The following is a 15,727-nucleotide window of genomic DNA, read 5'->3' on the forward strand; positions in this document are numbered from 1 at the left end:
ATGCCCAGAGCTGGAGGTACCAGACCCTTTCCAAGCTGTCCCACATCAGAGGACACAACTGCTCACTGGTTTCCCCTACACCTCTGCACGGCAGTGAGGATGGGCTAGCAGCCTAGGCTCCTCCAAAAGGTCCCTTCTATTTTTGCAAGCTAAGGGCAAACACCTCTTCCAATAGGAGAGGTGTCTCTTAAACAGCCTTTTCATTATGTTTATACTTAAAAATCTAACAGTGACTAAAGCGGTTTGCATAATAAACAGCTCTAGAGCCAGAAATACTTGCCTGCTCTCAGTAAAAAAAGGAAGTCCTCAGATCCTCTTCTGAAGACAGCAAGAAAGTGACAGAGTTTTCCCTTTACAGGATATAAATATGCAGTGCAAATAGGTGGCTGCTGTTGCTGCTTACGTTTTGATGTATCGCTTCAGATAGCCTGGCAGCACTGGATTATTTTAGTGTCAAATCAAAGCCCTGGTTGTGTAAAGAAGTCGGGAAAAAGTGCAGTCTGTGTTGCAGCGCTGGATGGAAGCTCCAAGAAGACTGGAGGCAGTCCTGTGAGACGTGTAGCAGCCGTGCATACTAAACCTGCCATTAAGCACACCAGAGAGAAAGCCCCTTTAGCAGAGCTGCTGCAGACCAGAAATAGATGTCTTCAGATTTAGGTTTGGGGAGGGTGTCTTGTTTCTGTAGGGAGGCACATGATTCATTCTCACATTAGCTAAAAGAAAAGAAAGCTTTTGTTTTGTTTTTCCCCTCAGTTCCCTCATAGGAGAAAACATTTAAGGGGCTGTTTACATAAGAAGAAAAATCTTGCTGACTGATTCTTTTTTAAAGCAGAAAACTCACATTTGCAATACACCATTGCTCACTGTCCTTGCCTTTAATCTCAGCCCAAATCCACCCAGTCTGCATGCCTGCTTAGCATCATTTTTATCTGGATACAGGACACTCGTACAGCACCTAGTACACAACCATCTTTTTACGGTTACTGTGGCCTCTGTGTTCTACCCCAATACAAACATGTAGTCAGATTAATAATGAAAGGTCAGCGACACGCTTAGCCTTTCTACAGGGCAGATGCGCACAGCAAGCACAGCTCACTTCCTGCCAAAAGGAACCGACAGCCGCATCGTTTTGAAGTGCTCAAAATCAACCCGCACATCAGACCATTTACGCTTCCAAAGGTTTTGCGGGAGCGTGACTCAGGCGGGCTGGCGGAGCTCCTCCTGCAGAGAGCCGGTGTAAGAGGCAGGCCAGCCAGGCCCCAGCACCCAGCAGCAGCACTCCGGGAGGGAAGACACCAACCCCGCGGAGTCGCCCGGCCGGGACGACACCTTCCTTGGCTGCTGCCGCCGCACCTGGTGCAGGCTGGGCTGGCGGGAGCGGAGCCGGCAGCCCGTCCCCAGCCCGCGAGCTCACACAGGCCGCACCGCGAGGCAGGAGGGCCGTGGGCCCGCCAGGCCTGGCGAGGCCCCTGAGGAAATCCAGCCGCCGGGCCCTGTAACGGGAGCCCCGGGAGGCCCGGCAGGGCGCCGGCAGTGTAACTGCGTCGGTCGCCGGGGGCACTGGGGAGGGGAAGGGCCCCCCTGCCCCTGGCGACGGCCCCGGGCCCGCTCCTCCCTCCTGCCGGCAGGGCGCCGCCATACTCCCCCGGCGGTCCCCTGGGGCGGGGCCTGCGCCACGAGGGGCGGGGCGTCGTATGCAAATAGAGCGCCCCTGCCCGCAGGGTGCCATGGGGCGCACGCGCATTCCGCGCCCAGTTGGGAACCGGTCCCTTACACAATGCGCTGGGTTCCTTCAATAGTGTGTGGGGGGGGAGCGGGGCGGGGCCTGATATGCAAATTAAACCCCCTTTTCGCCGCGCGATTGGAGGAGTGGGAGGAAGAGGCGGGACCGGATATGTAAAAAGAGACCCGGCTCCAGGCGCGCGGGAGGGGGGTGGCTGGTCGGCTGCGTTCAGAGGGAAGTGGCAAGGGAGGGGGCGTGGTCCGCATGCAAATATAACCGGCGCCCGGCGCGCGGGGGGCGTGGCTCGGGTGCAAGTGACCGAACAGCCGTTTCCCGGCTCCCCGCCCAACGTTCCCCCTAACATTCCGGCGGCCACGCCCCGCGGTTAAAAGGCGGTGCGCCTGCGCAGTGCGCGGAAATCGGGACTTAGTCTGTTACACAACCGGCTGCGGAGCCAGGAGGCTGCGCTCTCCGTCGCGTTTCGGCTCCGCGCTTCCCCGGCTGCTCGGCTCTCCTCTCCGCTCCGCTCCGCTAGGCCTCCGGCGCCTTCCGGCATGAGCGGCGACCATCTGCACAACGATTCCCAGGTGAGAGCCCCCTCCGCCCCGGCGGGGAGCCGCGCTCCCCGGGGGCGCCCGGCCGCGGGGCCCTTCGCTCCCCTCAGGGTCGCCCCCCGCGGGCCCGGCCGCAGCCCCCCTCGCCCTCAGCGGGACGGCGTTGCCCTCGTGCCGCCCCGGCCTGCCCCTCCGCGAGCGGCACCCCGCGGAGAGCCCTGTCAAGCCGGCCTGCCCCCGCCGTGGCGGGGCGCCCCATCGCCCGACCCCCGCGGCGGGTTTGCGCCCGGGCGGAGCTGGAGCTGGGTGGGGGAAGGGACCCGTGTGCGACCCCTGCCCGGGCCGAGGGGAGGGGGTCAGCGGGGGGGGGGGGGCACCCGGAGCTCTGCGGGGGCCGGGGGCAGCTTCCTCCCGGCCGCCACGGAGGGCACTTGTGCGGCGGGCTGGTTATTTCTCATTTGTTATTTAATTTTTCCTAAAAAATGAGAATTGAGCGGGTGGAGGAGGAGGGGGGGAGAGAAACCCCAGCGTGCCCCCCCCCCCTTAGGAGGAGAATCCCCCCCGTGCCGGGACGGCGTTTTCACGGTGTGTCTCCCTGTCTCCCCTCTCCCGCAGATCGAGGCGGATTTCCGAGCGAACGGTGAGTGAGGCCGCGGCGCCCGCCGGCCGCGCGCAGACATGGCGTCCCAGAGACTAAGTCCCGGCTCCTCGCTCACCGGCCCCATTGTTCCCATCGAGCCGCCCCGAGCGCCCCTTTGCCGGGGGCCCCGGCCCCCCCCGGCCCCCTCTTCCCCGAGAGGGGGCTGCGGAGGCCCCCGATCCGCGCCCATCGGCCCTCCCGGGGTCCCCCTTGGGCCCCGATTCCTCCCTGGAAAGTCGCCTTGTCGATGGTCGGGACTTAGTCTCTGCGCCATTTTCTTTTTCTCCTCTCTGCTGTGTGTGCCTTTCTCTGCTTCTCCTCCTCCCTGAGCTGCCGAGAAGGAGCCTCCCGCAGAGGAGCCGGGCACCGATCCCCGGCCCACGGCCCCTTCTTAGCAGGCAGAAAAGCAAAGTTTTTAGCTAAATTAAATCCCCGAGCTGGTTTTTATCGCAGCCTCCCTCCCCCCACTGCTGCCCTGCTCTGTTCCTTTCAGGGAATCCCTCCCTTCCCCTAAAATGAAAGGTGATTGCAACATGTTGCTCTTTAAAAGACTCTGCTGCATCCATTTTAAGATCACTCTTATTTCTTTCCTTGCTGTTTAATTGATGTAACTTTACCTTTTTGGGTGGGGCGTTTTAATTAAAAAAAAAAAAAAGCCCACATTAAAATAAAAGGCAGTGTAGACAATTCCAGAACGGTAGACAGCATCACTTCAGAAAGTTTGCAAGTTGACTGTTCATTTTGGTTGAAAAGGTTATAGGAGCTCTATTATTTTTTTTACACATATGTTGTCTGTATGTATATATAATTATGTTTTTTAAGATGCCTAGTGGCTACCGGCTTTTTTTGAGTGTTGATGCATTTTTCTAGGAGGCAAATTGTTTTCTCCCCAGCCTGGCAGATTTTGGGAGGGTGGGGAGTGGAAGAGGAGGTAAAAACCTACCTTTGCATGCATGTGTTTTTGTCATACTGGTGGGGTTGTCTGAGGAGCTCAGAGCTGTCCCCTAACTAGTGAGATGGTAGATGACAAAAAGGGTTGAAGAGAAGATACCCTAGCTTGGCTGAAGGCATCATTACAGCAACACTGATTTTCAGCACACCTTTCTGCACAATGTGTGTGTGCCTGATTGCTTTGCAAGCTACTGCATGTAAATACTTAAGATCCATGTTTGTGTGCTCCTCTCTCTATCCGTTCATTGGTGTGATTGTGTGTGTGCAATAGGAGCATGCAGCTTCAAATCTACAGTTTTTGAACTTTTCTTTCAACTCCGAAGCTACAGCAGAGCTCTATGAATAATTCTTAACAGAAGAAAGGGAGGAAGTAGAGTTCCCCAAAAATGCAGTAGGAATTCTTGAAACAACATAAATGTAAGCATGTATTTGAATACTTGTAGCCTTATGCTGGGAAATATTTGCCGAAGGGTCACTTCTATTTGGGGAAAAGTAACCCCTGGAAAGCTTCAGCTACTTACTGATTTAAATGGGGAAGTGATGCATATTTGACTATTCCATTCCAACTGCTAGTGAACATGTTAAGAGGGTTTTTTCTTCTCCGTTATGAGTGTATGCTGCTTTATTCTTATGAGGGTTGAGGCATACAGCACTTAAAACTCCTCTAATTTTGACTTCTCCCATGTGTTGGAGGAAATCTTTACACAGATTTCCATCTAGATGTCTTATTTTAAAAAGTGCATTACTGGTGAATCAAACACAGCAAACATAGTATAGGTATTGGTACTCTTTTCCTTCTGTTGTATTTATTTTTATGGCTGTCGCGAAACATCATTGTGACTGATCAGAGGCCCCTAAAATCCAAAATCCTCTTCAGTGATGAAAGGTGTGTGCAACCCTGTTAGTTCTGTAAGGAAATAATGCTGAGTAGACACTGTCCTCTCTGACCTTGTGACCAAGACTGATATTCCTGAAAACCTGTCACCTCCCTTTGCTCTGAGGTTTGGTTTTGTGTTTTTTTTTTTTCCAGGCTTGTTTCCTCTACACAGGAGTACCTTGCACTTTTGTGTCAGAACTGTCACACACTGATCTGAGAATATCAGTTCTCTTTTAGGCATAGGTGAGGGCTCTAGCTCTTATTCTTGTTTTGATCCTACTTAGTGGCAAAGATGAGGGGATGGCAGGAATCTCAGATTAATTTATCCATATGTTTAGAATTGGTTTGTACTTTGGTTATTGTCAGACAGCTCTTACCATAGAGCCAAAGTCTCCTTTTAGGCTGCCTTTTCCCTTTACGTTAGGGGGAAGGGAAGGTTTGTTGCTGGTACTGACTAATTCTAGGCATTGATTGTATCAGCAGTAAACAGTTCTGTTAATAAAGAGTGTTTTGGGTTACTTCTGGAAATTGTATCAATGATAGAGTAACTTAAGCACTTTGAAGTTTCCTGTTGTTACAAATATCTTTCATATCTAGGTCAATGGGCATACTGCCTTGGGTTTTGAGCACACAAGATGTTGCAACTGAAGTAAGGTGGGTGGGAGTGGATCTGTTAGATGATTGGAGGTCACCAAGGAGCACCCTGGTTGTAGCTAGGACTCTTGGTCTGATTAGACACCAGTTTCATTGGTAGCAGGATAGTATTAGACATGAGAGAGGATGCCAATTGTAAATATGTGTTCCTGGCTATTTCTTGTCATTAAATAGCCAAATCACTCTAGGCAAGAGTGTCTGGGCAAATTTCAACTTGGGTAAATTGCATTCCTTCTGAATATCCAGATACTCCCTCCTGTTTAATTTGGCCGTAGTAGGTATTTTTTTTTCCACCTTAACTATATTTTTAGTAGCAGTATGCGCTGCAGAGACTTTTCAACGTTTAGTTCTAGCAGTGGCTCTTTGCAAGCCATCCCGAGAACAATATTGTACTGAAACAATGAGCCTTTTTCAAGTTTCATCCTCACAATCTGCAGCACTGTAGAAGGGAAATGATAGTCTAAAACTGTCATCTCCAAGTACAGCTTGGTCATTAAGCATAGCCTCTTTTTAACAGATGTGAATTTTAAGTTACAACTACAAACTTTTGAGGGAGGAAATCTTCCCCTGGCCCCCCCACCCCATCTTCTCCTCAGTAAGTTGCAAATCACTTCAGATGCAAAACCTGTTTGGATCCTGTTTAGTTTAGCCTGTAAAGTTTGGATGTTCAACTATAACAACCTCTTACTACAGCAAACAGTATTGAGACTAAAAGGAATTTATCTTGACTTTCAGTTCTCTTATTGTGTTTGCAGAGTGCAGCAGGTAAAAAATAAAATTTGTTTGCAAAATAATAAAAATTGGTCCAAAGCTATTAAATTGCACTAACTGTGAAATGCTTTTTGTGCTATTCCTGCAGTATAACAGCATGTGTTGGCTCTTCATCAGTCCATGAACAGAACTTTTTATACAAAACGGTGCTGAATTTTACAGAAGTTAAGTCAGCACCCAAACCGATGTTTTCCCTCTGGTTGAGTTGACCAATAATGTTAAGATGCAATTTGAGGCCAATATCACTGTAGTAAACATTACAATATATTAACAGGGTTCGAGTGTGAGTGTGGCTGTCCAGCATCTTAGAAATAGCTTCCAGAAGTCAAACATGATGGAATGAGGGGCTTGCTTTAGTAGTATATTTGAGGGGGAGGGAGGGAGGAAGTCATTGCTGTTCTTGCTTCTGTATCTTATCAGAAACTGGCAGACTTCTGTGTTGTCTTGTGCATTCATATGGCAGGTTTGTATATCAGGGCAAAGATGTGAAGGGGAGTGAGCGAGAGAGAAATTAAGTTACTTTGCTCAGCAAGAGTGCTGAGCAAATGCCTTGCAAGTTACGGAATTTCAGCACATGTTTTCTGTTTTGCGTTAGGTCTGTGTTTCATTTACGGTGAAAGAGCTGGGCACTTGGAAGGTGCGGGTGAATAGAAAGGAGGGAATTTAAATACTAACAAACTTACAAGCAGCAAGACAAAAAGAACCTTAAAGTTTCTTAATGGATTTGAAATAATCTGCTGAAGACTAGATTTGTTCCACTTGCCTCTGTTTAGTTGGTGTCTTCTGGATGGGGAGGGTTTGTTTTTTTGAGAACAGGGCTGCTTCTGACGTAGGGCTCTGTGCATACCTTGGTGCTGTAGGTTACAGCCACTGTACTTAAAAAGAGAGAGAGATAAAGTTAGGAAGCTTGAAGCCAAACTCCTGTGCTCTGTATCTTGCACAGGTCAGGGCAAAACTGACTTCATGTTCCCTGGGAGCATGATGTCATCAGTACTTTAAAATGTCACATGTTTGGCTGGGGATCCAAAAAACAACAGGTAGTTAATGGTATTTAGAAACAGATTGGTATCTCCACTGAAATTTTTCTTTCCCTTTTTGTGATACATGGACATGTGAATGTTAAGGAATGTGATCTATTCCTTCCAACTCAGGCTTTGAATGGCTCCCTGCCTTCACTTCCAAACTGAGGTGTTGGATGAGCTTGTATTGTAAGAAGTGCTGCCCACAGCCTGTACTCAGAACAATACTTGGGTCCTTTTAAGTCTGCTTGTCTCTGCTATTAAAAGTATTTAACATTAGACCCCTCTTCCAGCAAAATTTCTTCATTTTGTTCTAGCATTGGTTTTCAATGCTTTCTTCACAGCTATCTGGTGCAGAGGGTGCAGAATATAACAGTGTAGTTTTACTAAAGGAGTCTGCAAATTGTTATAAATGAGAATAATCTGCAGCAAGCTGATCATTTCTGAAGTGTCTCAGAAATGACAGGTTTAGGTAAAACTTGTGAAAAGTGAATTAAAATATTGTTGGTAAGGGGCTCTTAAATATCAGGTGCTACATAAGATGTTTTTGTTTTTTGCCCAGGGGTGGCCTCAGAATGGCTTTGCTAAAGACTGAGGTCTGTTGTGTTAATTGTTTTGACACATTCAGCATTCAGGTTAAAACTTAATGGGCGTCTTGTGGGAGTGGGGAGTTGAATGCATTTCTGTTAGCTGCAGCCACTTTTGTTTTTGTTAAAACTCAGCAAAATTACCTAAAAGGGTTGAAGGTCTGTTTTGGTGGCTAATGGCCCATACACTTCTTACTTTTAGCAAATTTTCATAAGATGTTCGCCCTTTAACTACAGTGTCAGGAGATATCTTTTATTAACCTGTTATCAGGGCTGCTTTCTAAAACTTTAAATAGTTTTAGCTGTGGAACCAATATTTATGCAAAAGTGAGAATTTTTACATGGCTTTGCTTAAACAAGGCACACAGTTCATTAAAGGATTCGAACACAAATTCAGATTTAATTTCAGTTACAACGGTGACTTCAGATATTTGTTGGATAGTTCATTGAATTCCAACCGCCTAAGTTGCACTGTCAGCAGAAACTGCAATAATATGTAATTATAGCAAGTACTTAACATCTCATTGACTCAAATTCCTCTGTTAATGATTTCACTGAATTCCTGTTAAAGTAATACCTGCTGAAATAGCACAAGTCACTGCCCTATTAAAGAGAGACTCTGTCAGATCTTTACTTGCGGTGTAAATTGTCATAGGTCTGCTAAAATCAGCAAAGCTCTGACAGTTTATCTGTTTTTCTGTTATTGGATTGAAGGGATGGACTTTAATGATACAGTGACTTTATTTATGAAAAGGATAATTTAACATAAGAAATGAGTGCAGATTTTTTTCTGTAGTTTTTCAAGATGGGATAGTTCCTCTTTCAATTCTGCTTGAGCTGGTTGTGCTAATATAATTTCAGATAATCCTTGCAAGACATGTGGTCATTCAGAAGTATTTATTAGCTTATTAGATTGAATTTCCTTTGCGGCTGGTAGTTTTATAGAAACTGTCCCAAGTTTTATAGAAAACCTCATGCTCCAAATCATGGGAGTGGAATATTACTTAGTATTACATATTCCACTGCTACCTGCATTTTTAAAGGCTTGTGTCTTAGATTTCCAAATCTGAAAGAGAATATTCACTGCAGAAACTTGTGTTTATCACCTTGCTTTTCTGGGGCTGTTTCATTTGACTGAGACAGCATATGACAAATACGCCCATCCATGCCTTCTCCCGGCATGACTATCAGCTCTGAGCTGTTTAGCACTGTCAGCGTTTAAATAGGTAGCATCACTAGATTTCAAAATGCTTTCTCCTGTTAAGAGAACAAGAGAAAGGATACGGACTTGCTGTTGTTTCAGCAGTGTGTGAGTTAGTTGCTGACCTGCTTTTCAAAACAAAGGGCTAGGAAATCACAACTTAAAAACAAGTTGTTAGCTACAATAGAATGGTTCCTTTTAAACAGTATTCCCAGTTGCTGCTGTCCTTACTCTGGTATTAACTGTCTACTCTAGGGATCTCCTATTAAAAATTCCCACCACATGTGCCTCTGGTGGCTCCCACTGTCTGTCACTGGTTTAACATTTGAATTAATACAGTGTTTAAGTGCTGTTCTGGGCAGAGCAGAGAGAGCCTTTTCTACTCTATGGCTCCTGCTGTTTAGTAGTTCAGCTGAACACGCTGCAGTATTGGTTTCCGAGTATGCACAAGGCTATAGCATCTTTAACACAGCATTCATTCAAAATGCACTGGCTGACATAAATACTAAATAATTCCAGTGGATTAAACAGATTTATACTTAGAAATTTTTTCATTTCAAATATTAGGGTTTTTTTAAAAAAAATAATAACCATAAAGAATAAGAGTGAAGTTGCAGTAGCATCTACTGGTGTCACAGTGAGAGGGCATTCAAGAGGTGATGTAAAAGAAGAGGTAAAAGGTAATCTTATGTCCTTCTGTCCCACAAGCAATAAAGAATGCTTGGAAGTTTCTGTTGGCTTTAGAAGGGTCAGTATACATGCGTATTTTCAAATTGAGATTTGGATTCTAAGTTTTTCTTCTACAGCTACTTAGCTGATGAACAAGTGAGAGCTCCAGATCCAAGAATGAAGGTGGAAAGAACTGAGCTTGCAGTCGGTCTTCCCAAAGCTTGTTGTTTTGTAACACATACTTAACATCAGTGATTCTCAAACTTTTTTGAGATAAAAGAAGTCTTTTGTTAAACCTCCTCCTGTACTGCAGTGTCAGCAGGAAGGATGATACGAAATATAATACACTTTTGCCAGTTCTTGCAATAAACAATGTTCTGGGAGATTCTCTAGCAAAACCAGTGGAGATCACCAGATTTGATCCACTTGGGGAAGTAGGAGACCTTGGCCATTAACAACTAACGATAGAGGTGGAGGGGGATCTGCAATGAGGAAAGATGAGCAGAGAAGGGACAGCACTTAGGGTATGTATTGCCTCTCATAAATTTGCTAGAGTTTCCTTGCAAAGGTGCAGTGATGTATTCTGTCATCCCCTGGCTTCTATGACTGCTAGAATAACACATTTCTGTGTGGAAAAGAAGAAATAGCCAAACAGCCCACATGAATACTACATTTCATACTGTTGTTTGACCCTGTGGAAGTTTCCTTTGTTCATAACTGTTGCTGAAATCCCAATGGCTTCACTAGAAGACAGACCCAGTAGTAGTTCAGCTTAGAGACATTCTGTACTGAAAACTGCTGTGAATTTGAAAACGGCCAGTTTCCAACATGGAGTCACAAGGAAAGGCAGCACTGAGCATGCTTTACTCCTGCCTCAGAAATCTTTGGAGTCAGGGGTTGGAAAATATCTGAAATGCATATCTTGATGGGATGGGGGCAGTGCAGGCTCAAATATCGGAGGCATAATAGGAAAGTTAGTGTAGTTACTTGTCATTCAGCCTCAGCAGACAATACGTGTTCAAGAAAAAAACATATCTTTGTCTCCATTTAAACTACATAAATCCCCCTTTAAGTTTGAAGGGAGTAATCTGTGAAATTGGGATGGTTGCAATGTAAAGAGGGGATGCATCAGGACTGTGGAATGTTGTTTTAATAGAGGGATCCTGTCAATCTCTTAGTTCCCAGAGTTGCTTTCCACAAAGCTGCTTATTGGTAGATTTTTTTTTTTGATTCTTTAACAGTGTTTTTGACTATCCCTACCATGAATGTATTTGTGCATCTTCAAGCTGTTACCATATTGCTTCTGTGCAGTTGTGAGGTGTGTGGGTGTGCATGTATGTATTTTTTACCTCACACACCTTCATCAGCAAGAAGAGAGTTTTTTAGGGTGTGTTACAGAGAGAACATCTTGCTTCTCTAGGAGTATCACAGAGCACTGAGGCTCATGGTGCCCACTGGAAAATGTAGATTTGCTCCTTTGTAATTATGTCCCGCATAGATGGTTGTCTGTTAAAGACAGATGGTCATTCATGGAATTCAGCATTGAAGCAGAATTATTCTGTAGTTAGAAGGATCTTTCCATGGCTGAGAGATTGACTTCTGCCTCAGGAAAGCTTGGAGTCTTTTCGCAGCTTCACCAAAATGTTTTGATCAGTCTGTACAGCTCACCTTTGGTGAGGTCCTACGTCTGTCTCCCTTAAAGCTCTACTGTTTAGTGAAGATATGCTGGCTGTGTGTGTGCTTTGTCAGTTGTGCTAAGTAGACATATAGCATTTTAGCGGATAGTACAACTTCATTTGTGGGAGAAATGCTCTTACCTCCTCAGCTGAGGCATAGTTCTACTTCTTTGAAATGTCCCTTACTTTCCTATAATACTATTTTATAAAATTTTTATAGAGTAAGAAAAAAATCTTGTGCCTTCCTTTTACTACTTGCTGCTTGTTCTAAAATCCTAATTGTTGATTTTCAGCATCTTACTAATTTTTGCAGCTAACATCTGGGACCTCACTAGCAGAGAATTATGCAGTGTTAGTTATGGAATAAACGATAGGAAGAAATGAAATGTGAGGTCTCGTATTCAGCAGGGGTAAGACTGCTTATAGCTTGTCCTGTCTAAAACCCATTGGGCTAAGGCGTGAGCACTGTTTTTCTGGCTGCTCTGGACTGAGCTTTCCAAATGCTCTGTAACTTTTGAAATGTTGGGCCTCTCAACTAATCAGTGTAAACTACATGGATATGGATGTTGTCTTGTGTCTATCCAAGTGTCTGTAATTTTGCAGCTGGAAGAAGTGTGCAGCAATCTCTAAATGGAATAATTTTCACATATTTTTAAAAGATTTTTCTAGTAGACATAGACCAGAGACCCGGCTTCATGGTAAAGAGTCAGAACATAATGGGAATGGAGCAATGCCTAAGCCTAGATAGCTTTTTAATTTGTCCTGGCATTTGTTACTTACTCTGGCCTAACACTGCTTCTGACTCATGAGCATTTAAACTTGCAGAGTGTTATCAAGAGCCCATTTTCTTCCTTTATTTGCAGCTTTTCTTCTGTTGAAAGATAGAAGATCATTTGATTTCATTCTGATTTGAATGGCAACTTATTAATTTTTTCCTTTGTACATAACATGGGAAAGATGACCTGTATTTCAGGGCCAGGGTGATGTGCTTTAGTTGAACTTTTTATTGATGGCAGTGCACTACTGCTCAAGTCTTATATTGCAATATTTGAACAGGGGCCAGACTTGTCAAAACAGCTGCTCATCTTCCTCTGAGGTTGCAGTTTCTTGTTTTAGAGAGATGGTTTGAGGTGGTCTAAAAAAGCCTTGGGGAGGGTGTGAGGAAACAGTGGGCACTCTTGTTTATTCCTCTGAAATGTAGTAAGTTAATCTTTAGTAAGTGTGTACTGTGGATTTTTAGGTATTGGGAGATATAGTTGAGAAACATGTTGTGGTGTTACAACTGAAGTGCAGAGGTTACTGAAGTTTGGACAGCGTAACAGAGAGGCTTCTATTTTTGTGGTTTCCATGCAGAGTTTTATGAGGAGAAAGGTACAAATGGTGGCAGGGGATACCTGTCGCATAGGTTGTGACCTGAGATGGTTTGGACACCTGATAATCAGATATGAGTGCTATGTTCCTTGATCTGTTTTCTAGTAGATGTGAGTCAGAGGTGAGCTCTTTCTGTCCTTGGAAAGATTAGTAGTTAAGTGAGTTGGCAATTCCTTATTCCATGTTCTGGTTTTGTCTTGCCAGCTGTCAGCGTAGTCTGTATTGCTTTGTGTGCCTGACAGCCCATGGGAAGATGAAGGTTTGAATATGGAGAGAGATCTTTTGAAGCCGAGGGCAGGAAGCACAGGGGAGGGACATTCTGTTACATCTGGATGCTATGCTTGGGATTAGGGTCCTTTATGCTATACGTTGTTATCCTGCCCAAAGGCCGTACTGTCTAAATAGGCAACACAGTGGGAGATGGGAGTATTAAGCTCTTCTCAGAGGTAGAGAACAAGAACAGAGTGGGAGGAAGTGACTTCTTCCAGCACAGAAATAGATATAAAGCTGTCTGGCTAGGACTAAGGTCCAATTCCAAGTCGGACTTTTATTTTCAATTCTTAATTTTCTCTCCAGTTGGGAACTGAGATGCTTAGGGCAGGCCAGTACAAAGAAAAAAGCTGGTGTAGTTTTAGCTTATGTTGTACTTTTTTCCTTAAATGAAGTACTCATCTCAGGAGCTGAACCCTGCTCTTTTTCTGTGGTACTAATTCATCTCACAAATACTAAAATGCTGCATGATGGATTTTTCAATTAGTGGAACTGCTGGATTTGTTGTATGGAGCAGCAGCTTCCTGGTCTGTGTACTGGGGTCTGGTGTCAAGTATTTTTCAGACTAGTCTCTTGCACCATATGTGCCACTTCGGTTTGAGTGTCTCCTAACTGTGCCTTGAGCAATAGGAAGAGCATCAGCAGTATATTATGTCTTCTACCAGTTTGAGAATCCTAGCAAGCATATGAGTAAGATCAATTATTGGAGAGATAAAACAGCTGGGATGGGCAGGTACCAGTTTTAACTTGCCTAAGAAGGTACACTTACAAGTTAGACGAGCACTCTCCATTTTAATCCGGCCTTTTGGGAAACTGGAGGCAGGAGCTCTTTGGAAAGATCCATGTGAGGGTATGATTCATTACAACACAAGCAGCATGTACAAAATGGAGGCATAGAGCAGTACTAATGATGTACTCTGAGGTTTGTACTCTAGAGTTAATGACCACCAGATGGGGACTAAAAAGCTGCCTGCTCCTCTTCTGAGGACTGAGAATGTCACTGATGCTATTAAAATGTGTTAGGTCTATCGTAACACTTCTTGTGAACAGTAAACCCCCTTATGTAGGGATCAGAGGAAGCTTTCCTTATTGGTGTTTCCCCTCTAGTGCATAGTTTTTAGCACTGGTTTTGACTGAAGATTAGGTTCCTTTAGTTTGGTACCAGTACACATTAGGGATAGAGGGCAAAAAGACTTGAGTGCTGTCTGGCAGTTGAAGAAGGTGCAAATTCTTTTCCAGTGCACAAGTGTAAATTGCCTAATCGAGAGGTAATAGGTTCATGTAACTACAAACTCAATGCAAGAGATGGACAGGTTTTAACAAAAGTGACTTTGATACTTCTGCAGGACTGCACAATCCTGTTGTGGACGTCATCTTGTTCTATCTTTTGCAGCAAAGAAACACAGGCATGAATCGGAGTCGGGATATTGCTGCTCTTAGTTCTGATACTTGCAAGCTGTCATACTGGAGCTCATTAGGTGCCTGGGTTATTTTGTCTTGCTCCAGCAGATTGAAATTTTGCTTCAGCTGTCCAGAATATCTTTGCTAATGAATGTGGATTACATGCATTTTCAAGAGTCTTTTTCACTTTTGATTTCTTATGTCCTCCTGTGTTCTTCCTGCTCCAAAACCAGGAAGCTTTTCTGAGGAGCTAGTATCTTGTCTGAGTCATCATATTATAGCTGTATGTTGCCTGCATTTTATTAAGGAAGCATAACCAAGCTGTCCTTAAAATACTTGTTTTTATGAGTAGTTAGTCTCCTAATTCAAAATGTTTTTTTTTTTTTTTTTCCTGGAGTTGATAGCTGTCATAAACAATTAACATTTTTCTTTTATGATCAAATGGGCTTGTTCAGCATCACCTGTATCTAAAGCAAACTAATCTCCAGGTTTTAAACTATACTAACTGTCTAGATGTAAAGTCAAGATATGGCTCAGAGCTCACTTGATGCTATACGCTTGGCATCTTTTGTTGACAGTGTCTGGTCTTGGGAGAGCCCAGCGCGGTGTGGTTTGATTGACCAGACTGTGGCTTCTCTTGTGGTGGATGGAGACAGGGCAGTTAGCGATAAGCTGGCTATCCCAGTAATTTAATTCTTAAATTGAATAGTATGCAAAAGATGGAAGCACTTGATAACAGTCCATCAGTTTCTTCTTTCATAAATAAAAGTGTAAAGCTGTCAGTCTGAAACTTCTCCCAGCCCTTGCCTTCCCTGTCTCATGTGTCTGCCCCCTTCCCTCCCCAGCCCTCTTGTTGAGGCTTTTGTCCCATTAGCTTGTGGTACTCCTGCCCCTCATTGCTGGAGTGGGAACCCATCTGTGAAGAGAAAAAAAGTGAATGTGTTGTTGAACCGTGGCCTGAGTTAAAGCGTTCTGTCTTTCTCTGCATTCGTGAGCAGGCAACTCTTACAGCACTCATCCAGTTCAATGTTTGACTTTCGGGAATCTGATAGATTTTTGCTCAGAGCTGCTGGTGCTGTCTTTGCGTGCCGTCTGGATCTGTTCCATGTGCAGTTTGGCAAACTGCCTACATCTGGTGTTGGCAGTAGGGATGGCTAGTTCAGAAGGTGGCTTGGATCTTTCAGGAATTGATCTGTTCTTGGGCTTTGCCCATAACTCATATGTGCACTTGGTTAAAATGAGAAAAGAGGCTAATGCCCTGGCCACGTGCATTTCTGAAAGATCAGGAGGAGGTTTACAAGGTCTTGGTGCACTGAAGTTCTGTAAGAGTGTGTTTTAAATAGATTCCTTTATAGAGAAGCTG

The 15,727-nt window shown here is 44.8% G+C and overlaps 1 protein-coding gene across 2 annotated transcripts in view; it reads left to right on the forward strand.

Annotated features, from left to right (window-relative positions):
- The first annotated feature begins 2,158 nt into the window (after positions 1–2,158).
- The window catches only part of TOP1 (DNA topoisomerase I), a 69,593-nt gene continuing 56,024 nt past the window's right edge, over positions 2,159–15,727 (forward strand). For both annotated transcript variants that reach the window (XM_013947148.2, XM_067307913.1), the window contains exons 1-2: positions 2,159–2,310; positions 2,893–2,917. In XM_013947148.2, the coding sequence (XP_013802602.1) occupies positions 2,278–2,310; positions 2,893–2,917 (58 nt within the window). In that variant the 5' untranslated portion in view covers positions 2,159–2,277. The remainder of the gene's footprint in view (positions 2,311–2,892; positions 2,918–15,727) is intronic.

This window comes from Apteryx mantelli, chromosome 18 (genome assembly GCF_036417845.1).
Source record: "Apteryx mantelli isolate bAptMan1 chromosome 18, bAptMan1.hap1, whole genome shotgun sequence".
NCBI classification, from domain to species: domain Eukaryota; kingdom Metazoa; phylum Chordata; class Aves; order Apterygiformes; family Apterygidae; genus Apteryx; species Apteryx mantelli.